This window comes from Emys orbicularis, chromosome 11 (genome assembly GCF_028017835.1).
Source record: "Emys orbicularis isolate rEmyOrb1 chromosome 11, rEmyOrb1.hap1, whole genome shotgun sequence".
NCBI classification, from domain to species: domain Eukaryota; kingdom Metazoa; phylum Chordata; order Testudines; family Emydidae; genus Emys; species Emys orbicularis.
In genome coordinates this window covers 30,921,089-30,937,597 of record NC_088693.1, presented here as the reverse complement: position 1 = coordinate 30,937,597, position 16,509 = coordinate 30,921,089, and the positions used below count along the sequence as shown (strand labels likewise).

The following is a 16,509-nucleotide window of genomic DNA, read 5'->3' as shown; positions in this document are numbered from 1 at the left end:
GAGCTGAGTGGGTGGACATGGAAACAGGGACCTAGAGTTGGGGGAATGGAGATTTGGTGGGGGCTGGGACACAGAGGTAGAAATGATGGAGATGGGAGGGCAAAGTGGGGACCCAGGGGAGGGATTGGGAGAGGAATATGGGGGGCCACATCCCATGTCCTGTTGGAGGGCGGAGAATGGGAACAATGGGATGGGGACGCAGAGACCAAGGCATGAGCAAATGGGTGGGTGGAGTTGCTGGGAGTCCCTGAAATAGAGGGGATGGGAGAGTGGTACACAGGGAGCGTGTGGGGGAGGGGGGCATAGCGAAATGGTAGGAGCTCCTGGTATGTGCATGCACTTGGTATCCAGAAGGAAAAAAGTGTGCAACCACCTAGTGTTTACAGCACACTCGAATCCTAAAATAGGATAGGTTTTCATATCTTTGAATAGTTTGGTTTTTGTTTTTGTTTTTGAAGTTCTGTTTTGTCCATTTAACTGACCTGTTGAAGCTTTATATTTATATCCATGGCATATCATTTGTTTTTGCAGGGCTAATGCTGTAAGCAAAATAAAATCTAAAGAACACAGTCTCCCCAGCATGTGTGCACTGCATGCTCTATTTTCAGAGTTTGCAGATTGTCTGGATTGTGTAACCTGCTGACCACAAGACCTAGAGCTAGCCATGATTTTGCTGCACTGTAGCTAATGTTCTAGCTTAGGCTGTAATGACACTTTCATTACTGGTGGTGGTGATCACAATTGTTCCTAGTAGCATCCACAGTAATCTAGCTCCTGTACAAACACGTAAGAAGACATGGTCTTCACCCCCAAGAGGTCACAATCTAAAGACCAGACTGATTGATGAAGGATATGGGGAAGGGCATACGTGCAAGTAAAGTGGTCAAGGTAGTATTGCCATGATGTAGCCAATACAATGTATGACTCTCAATTGGCTTTTTGTTTTGTGCATCATATTAGATATATGCTTGTTCCAGTTACTGCGCATCCTCCATGGTAGAAGTGGGCCCGGCCCTCAGCAGGGATTCATTTATTTATTTGTATTGCTGAAGTGCGTCCTAGTTATGGATTGGGGTGTGTGTGTTTACCTTTGCAGTCTATGTTGTGTTAATGTAAGCTTGTGCATTTAATTTATTAAAGTAGCATTTCAGAGAGGGCAAGGAGCTGCAGGCACTGCAGCTTATCACCTTTCAAAATTGTTTTATTTAGACTGTATTGTCTTGAGATCTATTTATGCTAACTTATAATTCCATTGACACTAATGAAGAATGTTGATCAAAATCCCCTGTTTGCTTTTTGTCAGGAAAAGGCCGATATGGAGAGGTCTGGAGGGGTCAGTGGCAAGGAGAAAACGTTGCAGTGAAGATCTTTTCTTCACGAGATGAAAAATCCTGGTTCAGGGAAACTGAATTGTACAACACTGTGTTACTGCGGCATGAAAATATTTTAGGTAAGTAGAACAATTGCACCCATTATACTGAAGCAGGGACACTAGGAAACTGAGTTAACTTTGAACTGTAATGTTGCATGCTCTTCAATTTTCTAAGTGCCCCTCAGTATCCAGGCTTTGGTACATCCTTTTGGGAAAAGGGAGGGGAGACACACTTATGGGAATAAGGGAGGGATTTAGAGGCCAATCCTTGGAATCTAAGGCCCCTGATCAGAGAGGTCCTCAAAGCAAGAGTCATTGCCTTAATGCAAAAACAAGCTAGTGAGAAGCAGGCAACGTGGCTATTAGCTGATTGCTAGCAGGAAAAAGAAAGGTGTGCAGCCTGGGTCTGGGGGGAGGGATAGCTCAGTGGTTTGAGCATTGGCCTGCTAAACCCAGGGTTGTGAGTTCAATCCTTGAGGGGGCCACTTCGGGATCTGGGGCAAAATCAGTACTTGGTCCTGCTAGTGAAGGCAGGGGGCTGGACTCGACCTTTCAGGGTCCCTTCCAGTTCTAGGAGATAGGTATATCTCCATATATTATTCTATTATAGTAGCCTGTCAGGTCACACTGCAGTGTGACCGAAGGGCAGAACCAGACAATTTTGAGAGTTGTGTGACAGCTGTCCAAGTCACTTGCATTGGATCCAGGCCCAATGTCGTTGTATTGGTTCCAGGCCCAATGTAGTTTTAATCTAATTGGTGTAATGGGGTAGGAAGAAAGAGGGGAAAAACTCTCAAAGTTTGTTCTTACTGTTGCATACTTACATGTGCTTATTAGATTTGAGTATAAGTATTCCTTTAGACTTCATGGAGGACACAGAAATGAGTTGCCTATATAAGGAAAAAAGGATGTTATTACAAAGATGTAGAACCAAACATTAGGAAATATTTTCATGGTGTCTGGGTAAAGTATGTCTATGTGTAGGGGTGAGGTAATTAGGATTTACCAGTTCTTAAAATACCTTTATATTCTTGGTGTAAATGGCATTTGAAATTAACATTTACTAAGCCTACAAACACAAGATATTTCAAGAGCTTGCACTAATGCAGGGAGGAGGAGATCATGAGCTGGTCTGGTTATATCCTGGTACTGTGAGATCAATGTACCAGACTAATGAAGGTGATTGTGAACAGGACAGGTTGGTTCTACCTCTCCTTGCTCACTTAAATAAAATGTTCCTACCTTCGCACCTTAAAATATGCTAAAACTTCACTGGTTTTAGGATTATGGATGCAAACAGGCTACTTGCCATGGCCTGACAATGAGCTTCACTTCCATTTCCTTGCTGATTTTCCTGCTATTGCTACTATCTTCTCTCCTTATGTGTATTTGAGAAACTCCTGTCTTTTTGGTTCAAGCTCTGGCGCACAATCAGATGTTCCATATCCTTATGTTCATTGCTGTGAAACAGCTTCTGACTCTGGGTTGTTAATTTTCCTTTCATGCTCTTAACTTTTTTTGTAGCGATCTTGTGTTGTATCAACTTAATAAATCTGCTTTAAAGTCAGACTTTAATTAGAGTTGTCCTTTATGAAGTAGCCCATTTTTCCTGTATATAAACAATATTGAATATTGAGACCCTGTATCACTTTCTCTCTGTGAACTGTACCTGTTGCAACACTCTCTCTGTTTGGAGCTAAAAGCCTAAGAAAATGGTTTTTCTTCTCTAATTTTGTCACACTTGCATGTATTGAATCACAGTTGCAGTTTGTAAGTTTAGGTAGTACTTTTTCTTTCCCAGTCTCTGCCTTTTCACTAGTGTATCATTCTGAAAAATGAAAAGCAGCAGTCTGTTTACTGCTTAGTGACTTTACCTTACCCATAACCTGTCTCACTTTAAATTATTTTATGAAGGCTCTTTCTCGTTTCTTTCCTGTTAGAGAATTCCCCCCTGGCTCCATGGATCAGCCTCCAAGATGTTTGTCAAATGTTTCCTGAAACAGTTTCCTCTGCTGTTACAAAAATAATATTGTGGCCTCCAAAAATGTGAATTCTTGAACTTCTCTTCCTGAGAGTATACTGAGTTGGCTGAAATATTACCCTTTCCCAATGTTCCGCTGTTAGACTGACCTGATTTTACTGAGTCATTCTAGATTACTGTGAACTTTTGCTGGTTATTCCTTGAATTTTTTTTTTTTGGTCACAATGTCAAATGTCATATTTACAAGAAATCAGAATTTTAAAGGGAAACGTGTGTGTGTGGGGGGGGGCTGGAAGTGCATTTGCGTTTGGGTGTGCCCTGTGGTTTATCCCTGTGGGCTTTTATTTAAAAGAAACAACTTTTATTTCTATTTACTTGGGAATAAACTTCTATTGTAAATACAAGAGCATCTCCCTCTCTTTCACCTCTGGATCTTGGATTTGATTTTGATCTAGGACACCTCTGGGGGTCTTGGTTCTCTGTTTACAAAAGAAATTGCTCTCAATTTCCTTTCTAGAAAGGATCAAGAAATCCAGCCATAATTAATAGCTGTCTTTCCATCTTGCTCTACCTCTGAGGTACCTTGCATAATAACTGAGTTGTCCAGCATTTGGTGGGGGGGAAAGTGATCATCTCACTAAAGATGCTCTACTAGGTCTTGCTAAATTCCTCTTGGCAATTGGCCACCTTTTGTCCACCAATCCTGTGGATGGAGCATCTTGGGTTTAGTGCCTAGAGCAGTTTGCTGCAGACTCAGGGTGCATCTTCTAATTTGTTTTGCTTCAGCAATTCCCAAGTGGCATTTCCAGCAACTGTAGAGCAAGCTGTTTGTTGCTCAGCCCAGAAGAGACCGAAGCCAAGGTGGTGATGGTAGCTTGAAGGAAATATCTTGATTTGAGGGTGTACTCCCTGGCTACTATGTGCTCATAATCTGGGGATCTAGTTAGACCAACAGTTGCTCACAGATTATCAAGTAGCTGTTGTTACTCTCTGCTCTCTTTCCCCCCCCCCCCCCCATATACTCTTGGCCAGAAAGGTGTGGTCTTTTCTTTTTGGATATGGACTTCACTCCTAGTCCTGTCAATGCCTTTGTCATTCCAATTAGGCTATTGCAGCACTCTACATGGGGCTACATCTTAAATCTGACAGTTAAACTGGTGCAAAATATGTCTGCTTGCTTACTGAGCACAATAGCTCATCTGGAACACCCATTTTCTGTGATCTGCTCTAGCTGCTTGTTGGCCTCAAGTAGAGTGTGTTGTTTTTGACTAATAAAGATTTAGATGGCCTGGGACCTACCTATTTGAGGGACTGCTTCTCTTCCAATGCCACGCTGTTAGAGTTGCAGTCATGCTCAAATTGAAGCTCCCTTCCTTTAAGTGGGGGGAAGTTGCTGGCAAGCCACTCAATTTTGGTTTCATTCCTCACTCTGTGACCCAAAATAGCTCAAATAATTTGACCTCAAATGAACTTTGCAGGGTTTGCCTGTTCTCGCAGGCATTTGCGGAAGGTTTAGGGTCTAGAGTGAATGATGGGGCTTTGAAGTGAAATGTGGTATCAGTTGGTTTGTTCGATTATGACTGCATTTCCGGTGGGGGTGAGTATGTATTGTATATTATATTTTAATTGAGTTCAAGGTGGCTAGAGCTATGGGTATTCACTTAATTAGTTTAGCAATCTAAATACTGTATAATAACTTGGCTTTGATTACAGTAGAAGGCAAATACTGAGTTACTTTATTTTAATTATTGGGAATAAAAGCTGAAAACACTTAGTTTTAAAAAGGAATTATTAAACTGATTTGCTTAATTAGCCAACATCCAAATAAAGGAAATTGTTTGTTTAAAACAAAATTTGACCTGTGGATATTAGTTGTTAAAAAGCTTGTTTGAGTTTGACTTCTAACTTGCAATTTTATCTTATTGTAGTCATTCAAATGAAGGTCTGATGCATTTTTGTGACTAAATTTGAGTTGCATTTTATAAATATCTTTTAAGATTGCTCCCTCACCGTAGTATTTATCATCTCCACAGTGGCCTTTCACAAGTATGACTACAGTTCAGTTCAGTTTTAAATTATAAGTTGTTGGTGACATTTTACCTCTTGATGTAAACTTGAAATCTATGTAATCTAATTTTGTTGTCTTTTTGCTTTTCTCATCTCAGGTTTTATTGCATCAGATATGACTTCTAGAAACTCCAGCACCCAGTTGTGGTTAATTACACACTATCATGAAATGGGATCTCTGTACGACTATCTACAACTCACTACACTAGACACTGTCAGCTGCCTACGAATAGTCCTGTCCATAGCCAGTGGTCTTGCACACTTGCACATAGAGATATTTGGGACCCAGGGGAAGCCTGCCATTTCCCATCGGGACTTGAAGAGCAAAAATATCCTTGTTAAAAAAAATGGGCAGTGCTGCATAGCAGATTTAGGTGAGTTTCCGTTTACAAACAACACAAACTGCATGTTCCATAACTAACCAAATATAGTAGATACATTTTTAAGGTGCTTTGAGTTTTGTAACTTTCTTGGAAGTTAGGGCAGCCACTAGGGGGCATTTATAAAATACTATCCAGCTGAATAAACTTAGTACCACTTCTGATTTCAGAAACAGATGTTACATTTTGATCATTCTCAGACTGGGCTTCATCAATAAATAACACTTCACAGTTTCATTAATAATGTCTAGTCTATAGCATTTTAGAGGCTTTATGGATAGTATTTAGGATCCAATTAACTTTTTTCCCCTCTAAATTTTAAATTGATTTCCCCCCCCCCCCCCATTCTTCCATTTCAAAAGGGAAGGGGGGCAATTTAGGGCTTGATCCGACTCTGATTTGAAGTCAATGGGAGTTGGGTTGAACTGGGCTCTTACTAAAAATGATATACTAATAATGTACTTATTGTTCCAAATGCATTTACTTAAATCTTAAAATCCTACTAAATTTTTTGCCTGTAAAACTTATTGTACAAAATATAACATTTAACTCCCTGACACCTATAGGCCTGATCCAGCATTCCCTGAAGTCAGTGGGACTTTTGCCATTGATAGTGAGCACAGAACCAAGCTTTTATTGACTGACTTGTATTTTTTTTTTTTTAATTAAATAGCAATTTCTAGGCCAGGGGGATGCAGAGGGATGATTAAAGCAACACGACTGGTTAATGTACAAGGCATTCTGGTGCGATGCTTCTGTTATCTGTGCAAAGGGAAGAAAAAAGGGACAGACTAGTTGTCTTAAGGCATGTTGAATGTAAGGGAATAATTGGCTGGATTTAAAAACATTGTATGACTTGATTCTGAGATTTTCTTTGTGCATAATTCCTATTAACTTCACTGGGTCTTCTGACTGTGACACACATTGAGATCTGACCTTATCACATGCAAATAGTGTGCAGCATAAATGCAGGTGCTCCCATAATAAGTAACAACCTAGCTGGATCTCTGCTGAGGGGACAGCTCCTTGGAATTCACAGAGGGAATCCCAAACAGGAAATGGATATTTTATTTAGTGAAATAAGTAATACACATCTTTAAATTCTGTTTTGTAGAGTTCATTTTTAATCTAATACTTAATCATCACCAGAAGGGGGCAGCATTTATTTTACTATTGAGTCAGCACCACAGAAGTGAAATGAAACCTTTTTGCAATGGTATTTAGAGACCTCATTAGTATAGTGGAGGAATGTATGTTAAACAGATAGGAGCAGAAGTATTTGCTGCTGTTTTGACTGACCGTGGGTGCACAGGGGCTCGGTGCGGGGTTCTGGATGCAGAGGGGAATTGGGACCCTGCAAGGGGAGGCATGGTGAAGGTGGTTAGGGCTTGGTGGGGTGGGGGGTCAAGGTGGGGCTCATGTGGTGGTCTGGGTATGGGGGGCTTCTGATGCAGGGGTGAGGCTCAGCAGGGTGGTGGTTTGGGGGCTCAGGGATCACTTCTTCTTTGTTGTTCAGTCCTTTTCTTCTCTGATGAAAGTGTCTTCAAGAGTGCTGGTTACGCCTGTCCTCTAAGATCTGGATGGAGAACTAATAAATTTATTGCCAAATGTCAATTTGATGGTAAAAAGTTTCAGTTGCTACTAATCTAGGCTGGACATGAACTAGAAGTTTAGGGAGGAAAGTCCTTTGAAATCAAAACTTTGAATGTTTTGGAACTAGGTAATGAAATACCTAGCTTGCAGTATTTTTACAATTGTGGCAAAAAGCTTTGTGCATTCTGTATAGATATACTCTTTTTTTAATAAAGAAACCCAAGTATATGTGGTGGCTTCACTTTAATGAATGTCTGTATTCGAGTTACTGGATTTAGGAAAATTGTAGTTTGGGAGAACTATAAAAGCAATCCACATACGCAATGAATCATTGCAATAGCTTTGTAGAAGAGAGCAGAGACTTACATATAGTACAGGACACAAAATAGCGCAGTAAATGTCACTGTTCTGAAACAAGTACTTACCTTCCTAGAGGAGATGTAAAAATGCTAAGAAAATTGCTTGAGTGGTAATATTATAATCTCCTCAATGTTTAGAATGGAATATCTGTATGGAAGCCATTAATGATCCCAATAGTGATGTAAAATAAGACTTTTTTTTCTTTTCTTGTCCAAAACCAAGAAGCTGCATCAGTTCCAACTCTTCCCCTCTCTCCCTTAAACGTTTCCTGTCAAAATCAGTAGTCTGCAGGTTGATACCCTGCGTAGCGCTTAAGTTCCCGAACTCAAATTTTCACCTAGGTTTCTTGAAGTGGAAGGCAAGTACGCTTAAAACAGTGAAAATTCTGGTCTCTAAATACCACCTACAGTACAGAGACCATCATATTGAGGATCTGGTTGCAACACTTTCTCATTTTGTAGTGTAGAAAAACACTAACTTGAGTCTCGTTAAGCCCTTGACCTGTCATTCTACTGAATCTTCTACAAGAGAAACCTGGATTTTGTCCAATTTGAATAGTGTTATGATCATATCAGCAAATTTCCCCCAGAATACTGATATGTTCAAAGTTTGCCAGGAAAATTGCTCTGTAAAATTTACTTTCCCTATCTGAAAGAGGAAATTTATACTTATTAAGGACTGGAGGTGCCTTTAGCTGATGAGCAGACTTAGTATATTATCTTCCTTAGCAATGAAGGGGTTAGCAGATGGCACATTTCTAGTTCTGTGCAAATTCTTGTAGCAACTCCAAATTGACTTTAAGTGCACTTAAATGGCAGAAAAAAAACGTTTTTTCAAATCCTTGTTACTGTGGAAAAGAGACAGTGTTTTAAAGGAATATTTGGGAATACAGTAATCCTGTGTCTTAATCTTCCATGGGTCTGCAGTTAGTGTTATCAAGTTGTCTTAAATAAGCTTGTGTTAAATTTAAGTAGTAGATGTTGCTCTTGCAGAATTCGGTAAGGGAGTCAGGAAGAGTCTGTGTTCTGTTTTATTGCTTAGCACTGTCCTGCACCTGTCACTGTTTACTTTGGAGTGACTGCCTGTTTACCATGGTAAAATGGGTTCTTTGTGGGTTTCCAAATTTACTATAATTTAGTCTTTCACATAATGTTCTTTACTTAACTGTTTGGAGATCAGCATAAACCAAGTTGAGTGGTTTTAGTTGACTCATCTCAGGCCCCTTTGACGATGTTTACTTTCTGACCTACATCTGTGTTGCTGTTTTTCAGCTTTATTTTTTACTCCAGTCTACATATTGGTCATGCAGTATCTTTTCCTCTCTCTGCAAAGAAAGTTCTTTCCCCCACAGTTTGTACGTGTCCGCCTACCCAAAAGTTCCATAAATACATTTGGACTCAGGGTAGAATTGTTTTCTTTTTAAATAAGATTCCTGGCCTTCTGGTGTAGAGAGTAACGGTGACATCCAGTGGCTGCCAAACACTTAATCCCTGGAATGATAAAATTTTATAACAGTGCAATACGCATGTTTAATAGTAATCTTGTAAGAGATAGTTGGTCTAAGTCTATGGCCAAACTGGCTGTTTTTAATATTTGGTAGCTAGTTTGGAGCTGACACAGCTGCTCTTTGGACAATTGAACCCTGTCTATTGCTTGTTTTCAAGAAACCTCTGTGTCCTTGGTTCACATTCCAACTTTTGTATGCAGTTCAAGTCTCTACTGCATGTGCTACTAGAGTTTAAAAAATGATTTAACAGCAACTCTTTCTTTGTTTCAGGTCTTGCAGTTATGCATTCCCAAAGCACTAATCAGTTGGATGTGGGGAACAACCCCCGTGTGGGTACCAAGCGCTACATGGCGCCTGAAGTCTTAGATGAAACCATTCAAGTGGACTGTTTTGACTCTTATAAAAGGGTTGACATCTGGGCTTTTGGACTAGTCCTCTGGGAAGTAGCTAGACGCATGGTTAGCAATGGTGAGTATTTGAGGATTTCTTTTTAGGACTCAGACCTCTGCTTTTTCAAGAGAGGTAAGGTGAAAGCATCTGCCGTTCTACTGCACACTTTGCTGTTGAACTAAGTGGGCAATGTGAAAATACTGTACCTCTGAAGTGTTTGTATTCCAGATGCTGAGGCTGAACTCTCACCCACTTTGAAGGACTTGTGTTGTCTCGTATCTGATGTGCAAAGTGCTTTTGCCAACTTTGGATGGGATATGATGAAAAGCAACTGTTGTTGAATTCCAAATTGAAGATTATTTTAATTATTATACTGAAATTTTAATGCTGAGAGGGGCTCTGATGTCCTGAGAGGAAAATTCTACTCTGCTCCCCATGCTGGAGCCCATTCAAACATGTTTAGTTCCTTTTGGTATTTAAGTGAGAGCTTCTAGGGAACCCAAAGGACAATATAGAGAAGGGAAGTGATGTGTGTTCTGGGGTATGCGGACTGTATATCAAGCTAAACACATTGCACTCTTAAAGAAATACCTGTTCAAAATACAAATTTATCAGAACAAAATTCCTAGTGAAATTCTTCTCTTCAGCAGTGAGCAATAGTGCATTGGTAGGGGGAATCCTATGCTAGATAGCTGTCTCGAGGATTCTTTAGTGGAAAACACCATACCTAGTTTCTGTGACCAAAAGGGATGGGATATACTGCAGGAGTCTGAAGTACAAATACCGAACCTGGTCTTGTTCCTCTGGTCAGAAGGGACTGGGAGCCCTTTGGAGCACCATGTGGGGTGGTGGGGGGAGTTTGTTTGGCAGTAACCCTCAAGCCAGATAAGTGATTAGGACTACTCATACGCTTAAACTTTGCATGTGCCTAAGTATCCTGCTGAATTAGCACCAGTGGCTTGTGGAAGAAACTTCTGTATAGCTTGAGAGAAGCTTGACATTTTAAGAAGGCATTCAAAATCCACATAGGGAAAATAGCGGGGATATTATGTATTAAGGTTCTTGGCTATGATCTGTTTAACTTTGATAAAATCCTCCAATCTGTTTACTGAAATAAGTATGTATTGATTTGCTTTGGGCCTGATCATTTTCCTAGGGAAGTCTCTTGATCTGAAGCCTTACCTTAACTAGAAAAAAAGTTGTTCTTACCATACGTTAATTACACATTTTAACATGAGGTAAAATCCCAGTGAAGACGAGGCAGCGGGTAGTTTTCATACCTGTTGGCAGGTCAAGGTAAACACTAAACTCCCCTATCATCTGTCTCAACCTGCTAACAGATATGAAAACTACAAATTACCTTGCCTCTACTTGGATTTTACCATATGTATTCAAAATAAGAGCACATTTTTTGTCCTAGTGAAGACTTGCCCAGAGGGAGTAGACTTGGACCCTGGGGAGGAGGTCAGCAGGTGCAGTAGTGTTCAAAGCAGAAAAGCTGATCGTGTATTATAATAATTAGGCTGCATTTCACAGCAACTCCTGAATAGCAGTGGCCATCCTAACTATATAGTAGACAATATGCTACTTTCCCCCCCAAAGCATTGCTCCCCCGTCCAAGATGATGCTCAACACAGTCTCCAGGTAGGCAGTTACTTCCATAAAATCTGCATTCTGGAACTTGAGTAATTTCTTTAAAAGAGAATTCTAAAATGGATTCTTTTTTGAGATCAGAAAACAAGATGAGCTAGTTGGGTGGCTCTGTGGCAAACAGTTCCACGTAACATCTAAGAGCCAAATACAAACAGTTCCTGCTCCCGTGGAAGTCCGCTGGAATCTTGTGATTCACTCTAGTGGGAGCAACACTATCATTGCTGTCTGAATATGGACCATCTTCTCATTGAGACACTGGGAGAGGTGCTGTACAGTAGAACCTCAGTTACAAACACCAGAGTTACAAACTGACCAGTCAACCACACACCCCATTTGGAACCAGAAGAACACAATCAGGCAGCAGCAAAGACTAAAAAACAAACAAAAAACCCAGTACAGTACTGTGTTAAATGTAACTACTAAAATAAACGGAAAGCCGCATTTTTCTTCATAATAAAGTTTCAAAGCTATATTAGGCAATAGTTGTAAACTTTTGAAAGAACTATAATGTTTTGTTCAGAGTTACGAAAAACCTCCATTCCCGAGGTGTTTGTAACTCTGATGTTCTACTGTATAGAGCAAGGATCGCTTTGGTGTGTCAACAGCTGGCTTTTGAACCATGAAGTGATGTGGTTATGGCCTTAGAACAGTGGTTCTCAGCTCGCTCCCTTGGGCTGATTGTGGCCCAATCAGCACACAGCTACCACCCATGTGACATCCTCAGGGCCATACAGGTAATATATCTAGTGTGTGGGTGCAGCCCACATAAGAGAGCTGCATATGCAGCCCACAGAGGTAAATAGGTTGAGAACCACTGCCTTAGAAGTAAGGTATCTCTCCAGTAAGATGAGTTGAGGTAGCTACAAGGGATGGTTAAATAGAGAAGTGGGAAAAAATGTCACTAAAGAAATTGTTGTGCACAAATTCTGTGTGGATATAAAATTAACAGCAATGTTTTTAATATTTTATTGGTGAACTTTTTAAAAAGGGAGTCAAAAAGATTGAGGGACTATTTCTCAATACTTGGAAACCTCGGGGTTGCAATTTGTCACTTGAGTGCCTTGAGATTTGATCTGTAACAATGAGCTTATGTTGAGATTTAGATTCTGAACTTTATCTGAAATTGCATATTTTTCTTTCTAAACACTGAGCACTGTGAAATGGAAACCTAATTACTGATTGTCCTAGTGAGAGTTCTGTTGGATGGGTGGTGGTTTAACCAACTGTGTAATAGGTAACCCAACCCAAGACCACAAGGGAAACTGAGATGAGAACAAAATGTGTGTTTCAATATAACTGACTGATGCCATTCATAGCTATGGTTAACAGGACTGGTGGTAGTTAAGGGGGTGCCTGTATATCTTTACATTGCACAATATTTTTTTCTCAACAAAGCCGTCCACACAATGAAACTTTTCATACCAGTTTTCAATTAAGCCATTTATAGTTTCAACTAGATATGGAACTTTTTTTAGCTAGCTGTGAAGTTTGTAGTTCTTCCATTTTTTTGTCCCTCCGTGCATGCACACCATACTCCTGAGTCTGGAGATTTTAACAAGCAACGTCCTTTGTCCCCCGCACATGCGCATTAGATCTCCTCGTGCTCCCGAGTTGAGGATATAATAAGCCGTGTGCATCAACACCCTCTCAGTTCCTTATTACTTCTGCATGGTCTGAGTCGGAATCCAGTGTCATCCTTTCAGAAAACTTGTAAATAAGATTGTAAATAGTTGTTCATTAGGTTAGTGTAGTTTGTTTTCCCCAGACTGGGGACTTTTTCCTCACAGTCAGGGACTATGCCCAGACTCCCCACTTTCAAAACTGTATCTCCTGCCTTAGTCACTGACAGAGAAGGAATTAATACCAGCTGTGTCCCTACTGTCTAGGTGAGACACACATTTCAGTGACATGCAGCATTTGTCGTTCATTTCCACCAAGAACTCACAGAGCTCGTGAGTTTCACTTTAGACCATGATGGAGAAGGCTATGAAGCCCCTTTCTGATCTGGCCCAGGAAGACCTCCTTGTACATCGGCCTCATCAAATGAGCAGCGCTCCTCTGTGCACGTGCTTAGGAGTGGAGCACTCCGTATCTAAGCCCAAAGACACTCTCCAGGGCTTCTCATAAGAGTAAGGGACACTCTCGTGGGCACAAGGACAGATCAAGGTTGAAGACTGTCTGTAAGCGACACACTACTTCCCTGAGCCCATTGAGGTTAGGCAAGCCCTTGGCACACAGACCCTAAGGACTGATTCTGCCAAAAAACTATCAGGGTGGAGGGTAAGGTGCATAGGGAGAAGAATCTTCCTGTTCCATTGGTGATTCCAGTTCTGAAGCACAAGGACCATTGTCCTCGAGTCCCTTCCACAAGTGTAGCTTTAGACTCTGATAGTGGCACAGCCGCCTGAAGAATACCCCACGACTGGGGGTGTACTGGTTCCATTGGTGCCAACTATCAGAACACCCTGCACACGGGGTGCACAGAGAACTATATGGCACCAGAGGATATCGTCCTCCCCCACCCGCAGTCTCCCCTCTTCTCTAGCCCGACCTTCCTGAGGGACATTACTATACCAGAAGACTATATTGCTTTGTTGTCCCAGGAGCCGTCTTTCTTACAACCGTCAGGCAGGATTACCACGGTACTGATGGCTCTGACGTTACAGAAGGAGCAGTTTCCAGATTTGGACAAATCTGATGAGCTGGTCCCTCGTTCATCGTCACAGAGACCCAAGCCTGGACAGGCGATCGAGGACTTATGGTTGCTACCCTTATGAGCACTGCCTCCCTCGGACCAATGGTTCCCCATGCCATGGGGTCCCCTTCAAACAGTTGGCCCCTCTTTCTGGCCCTGTTGGGGACTATGGGATTCCTATACCAGATGTCCAGCACCCACCTAGGAGTCTTTCCACTCTTCCTCATTGCACCATCAACCAGTTCCATCGGTGTGTGAGGTGGAGGAAGATGCTGAACCAGAACCACAGGTACTGATGTTTCCTCCTCTTCCCCATTTTACCCCCCCTCCCCGACAACCATAAGCAATAACAGGACTTACTACAAAGAGTGGCTAGTGGTCTCCAGATATCTCTGGAGGAAGCCCAAGACTCATCATCACTTGTTGGACATCTGCAGCCTCAGGCCCAAATAAGGTGGCTCTCCCAGTTAACAAGGCCATCTTAAACCAGTGAGATTGGTCTGGCACATCCCCCCCCAGCATCCTGCATGCTCTTTTCCCCGCCTCACCCCCACATACCTAAAAGGGCTGAAAAGTGCTATTTCATTTTGGCAAATGGAGCTGAATTCCTGTTCTCCCCCTCTGCTCCCAACTCCCTGATGGTACAGGCTACTATGGAACATACAGGTCTCAATACCTAAGGACCACCCCATCAGACATGGGCTCCAAGAGACTGGCCCTCCTGGGGAGAAAGATCATCCCTGTGGGCTTGTGATTCTGCATCACCAATTACCAGGCCTTGCTAGCCAAGTATGACTTTAACTACTCTAGACTGGTGGCCTTTTAGGACAAACTTTCCTGTGAGGATAGAGCCAAGTTTTTCTCCCTTCTAGAGGAGGGCAAGTTGGTGGCAAAAACAGTTCTTCAGGCTGCAGTTGATGCTGCAGATGCAGCATCCAGAAGCTTGGCCACTGGTATTGTGATGAGGAGAGATTCATGGTTGCAATTCTTGGCCCTCTCCAGGGAGGTGGAGAATACTATCCAAGATTTTCCCTTTGAGTCCAACCTCTTTAATGAGAAGACTGAGACTCTCCACTTGTTAAAGGGCTCAACTCAAGGTCTTCCCTCTGCTCCCTGGGGATCTGCACATGGGTCTCAAGGACAAATAACAAGAAGGCAGACCTTTAAATCAAGACCACCACCACTTCCTACTTGTGCGTTCTGCTATCAGCATCCTGCGGGGCCTTCCTGCAATAGACAGAAGACTCAGAGGCCCTGCTTTTCATCCCCCTCTACTACTGCAACCTGTTGCCAGCCTGTGGCTAGGAGCCGCTTTTGATGATGAGCGGGTCTCAACTAAAACATCTCTGGTGCCACCTGCCCCTTCTGTCACCTTTTTGGAGGCCGTCTCACTGTTTTGCCCACAACTGGGAGCTAATCAGGATGGATAATTTCCAAGACCTAACCATCCATCAGGGATACTCCATAGAGTTTCTCCTTCCCTCCCTGCAAACACCCTTCGTGGTCACCCTTCAGGATCACTCTCAAGACAATTCTTCAACAGGAAACAAAGTCCTCATTACACCGAGGCGCCCGCCTCAAGGAAGAGGGTTCTATTGTCTGTATTTCGTAGTCCCCAAAAAGGACACCCATTCTGGATATTTGGCAACTCAACATCTTCGTTTGGAAGTCTGACTTCAGGATGGTCACGTTAGTATCGGTAATCCCCTCTCTCCAAGAAGGGATGTGGTTCACGGCTCTCAGCTCTTGACATAGGTGTTCACCCCTCCTACAGGAGGTTCCTATGGCTTATCATGGGCCAGGAGCACTTACAATTCTGGGTCCTCCCCTTTGGACTAGTGACAGCACCCAGAATGTTTGCAAAAGTTTTCTCTGGGGTGGAAGACTAGATGAGAAGTCAGGGCCACACAGTCTTTCCGTATCTCAATGACTGTCTAGCTCCTGGTAGGTCGCTTTTGCCAGGAGGTCAGGTCAGCTAGTCAATACCTCATTCAAAGCCCTGGCGGTCTGCATGAACAGAAGTCCATTTTGTCCCTCACAAGGACAACACACTCTGAGTATCAGGGGTAGCCGTGTTAGTTTGGATCTGTAAAAAGCAACAAAGAGTCCTGTGGCACCTTAAAGACTAACAGATGTATTTGAGCATAAGCTTTCGTGGGTGAATACCCACTTTGTCAAACTTTATTGAGGCAATGTTGGACTCTTTCTGCAAGAGCCTTCCTCCCTGCAGAAAGGTTTCAGACGATGCACAACTTAGTTTCTTTGATTTCCCACAGACCAAGGATTACAATGTGGATGTGCCTGTTGCTGTTAGGTCATATGGCAGCGTGTACTTGTCAGACCCCCCTTTGCCAGGCTTTATTTGCATTGCCTGCCTGGCTCACTTAGGCGAGTAGACCAAACAAAGACCACATTAACTCCTGGCTCATCAGCTCCTTCACTAAGTGGTCAAACAGAGATGAGGTTCCCTTCACCACTTCTAGCATCACTATTGTAACTGCATCCCTTCTG

General features: G+C 42.2%; 1 protein-coding gene across 1 annotated transcript in view; it reads left to right on the top strand.

The window, feature by feature from the left end:
• The window catches only part of ACVR1 (activin A receptor type 1), a 60,340-nt gene that overhangs the window by 32,353 nt on the left and 11,478 nt on the right, over positions 1-16,509 (top strand). The window contains exons 6-8 of the mRNA XM_065413844.1: positions 1,304-1,450; positions 5,519-5,794; positions 9,531-9,728. Of these exons, the coding sequence (XP_065269916.1) occupies positions 1,304-1,450; positions 5,519-5,794; positions 9,531-9,728 (621 nt within the window). The remainder of the gene's footprint in view (positions 1-1,303; positions 1,451-5,518; positions 5,795-9,530; positions 9,729-16,509) is intronic.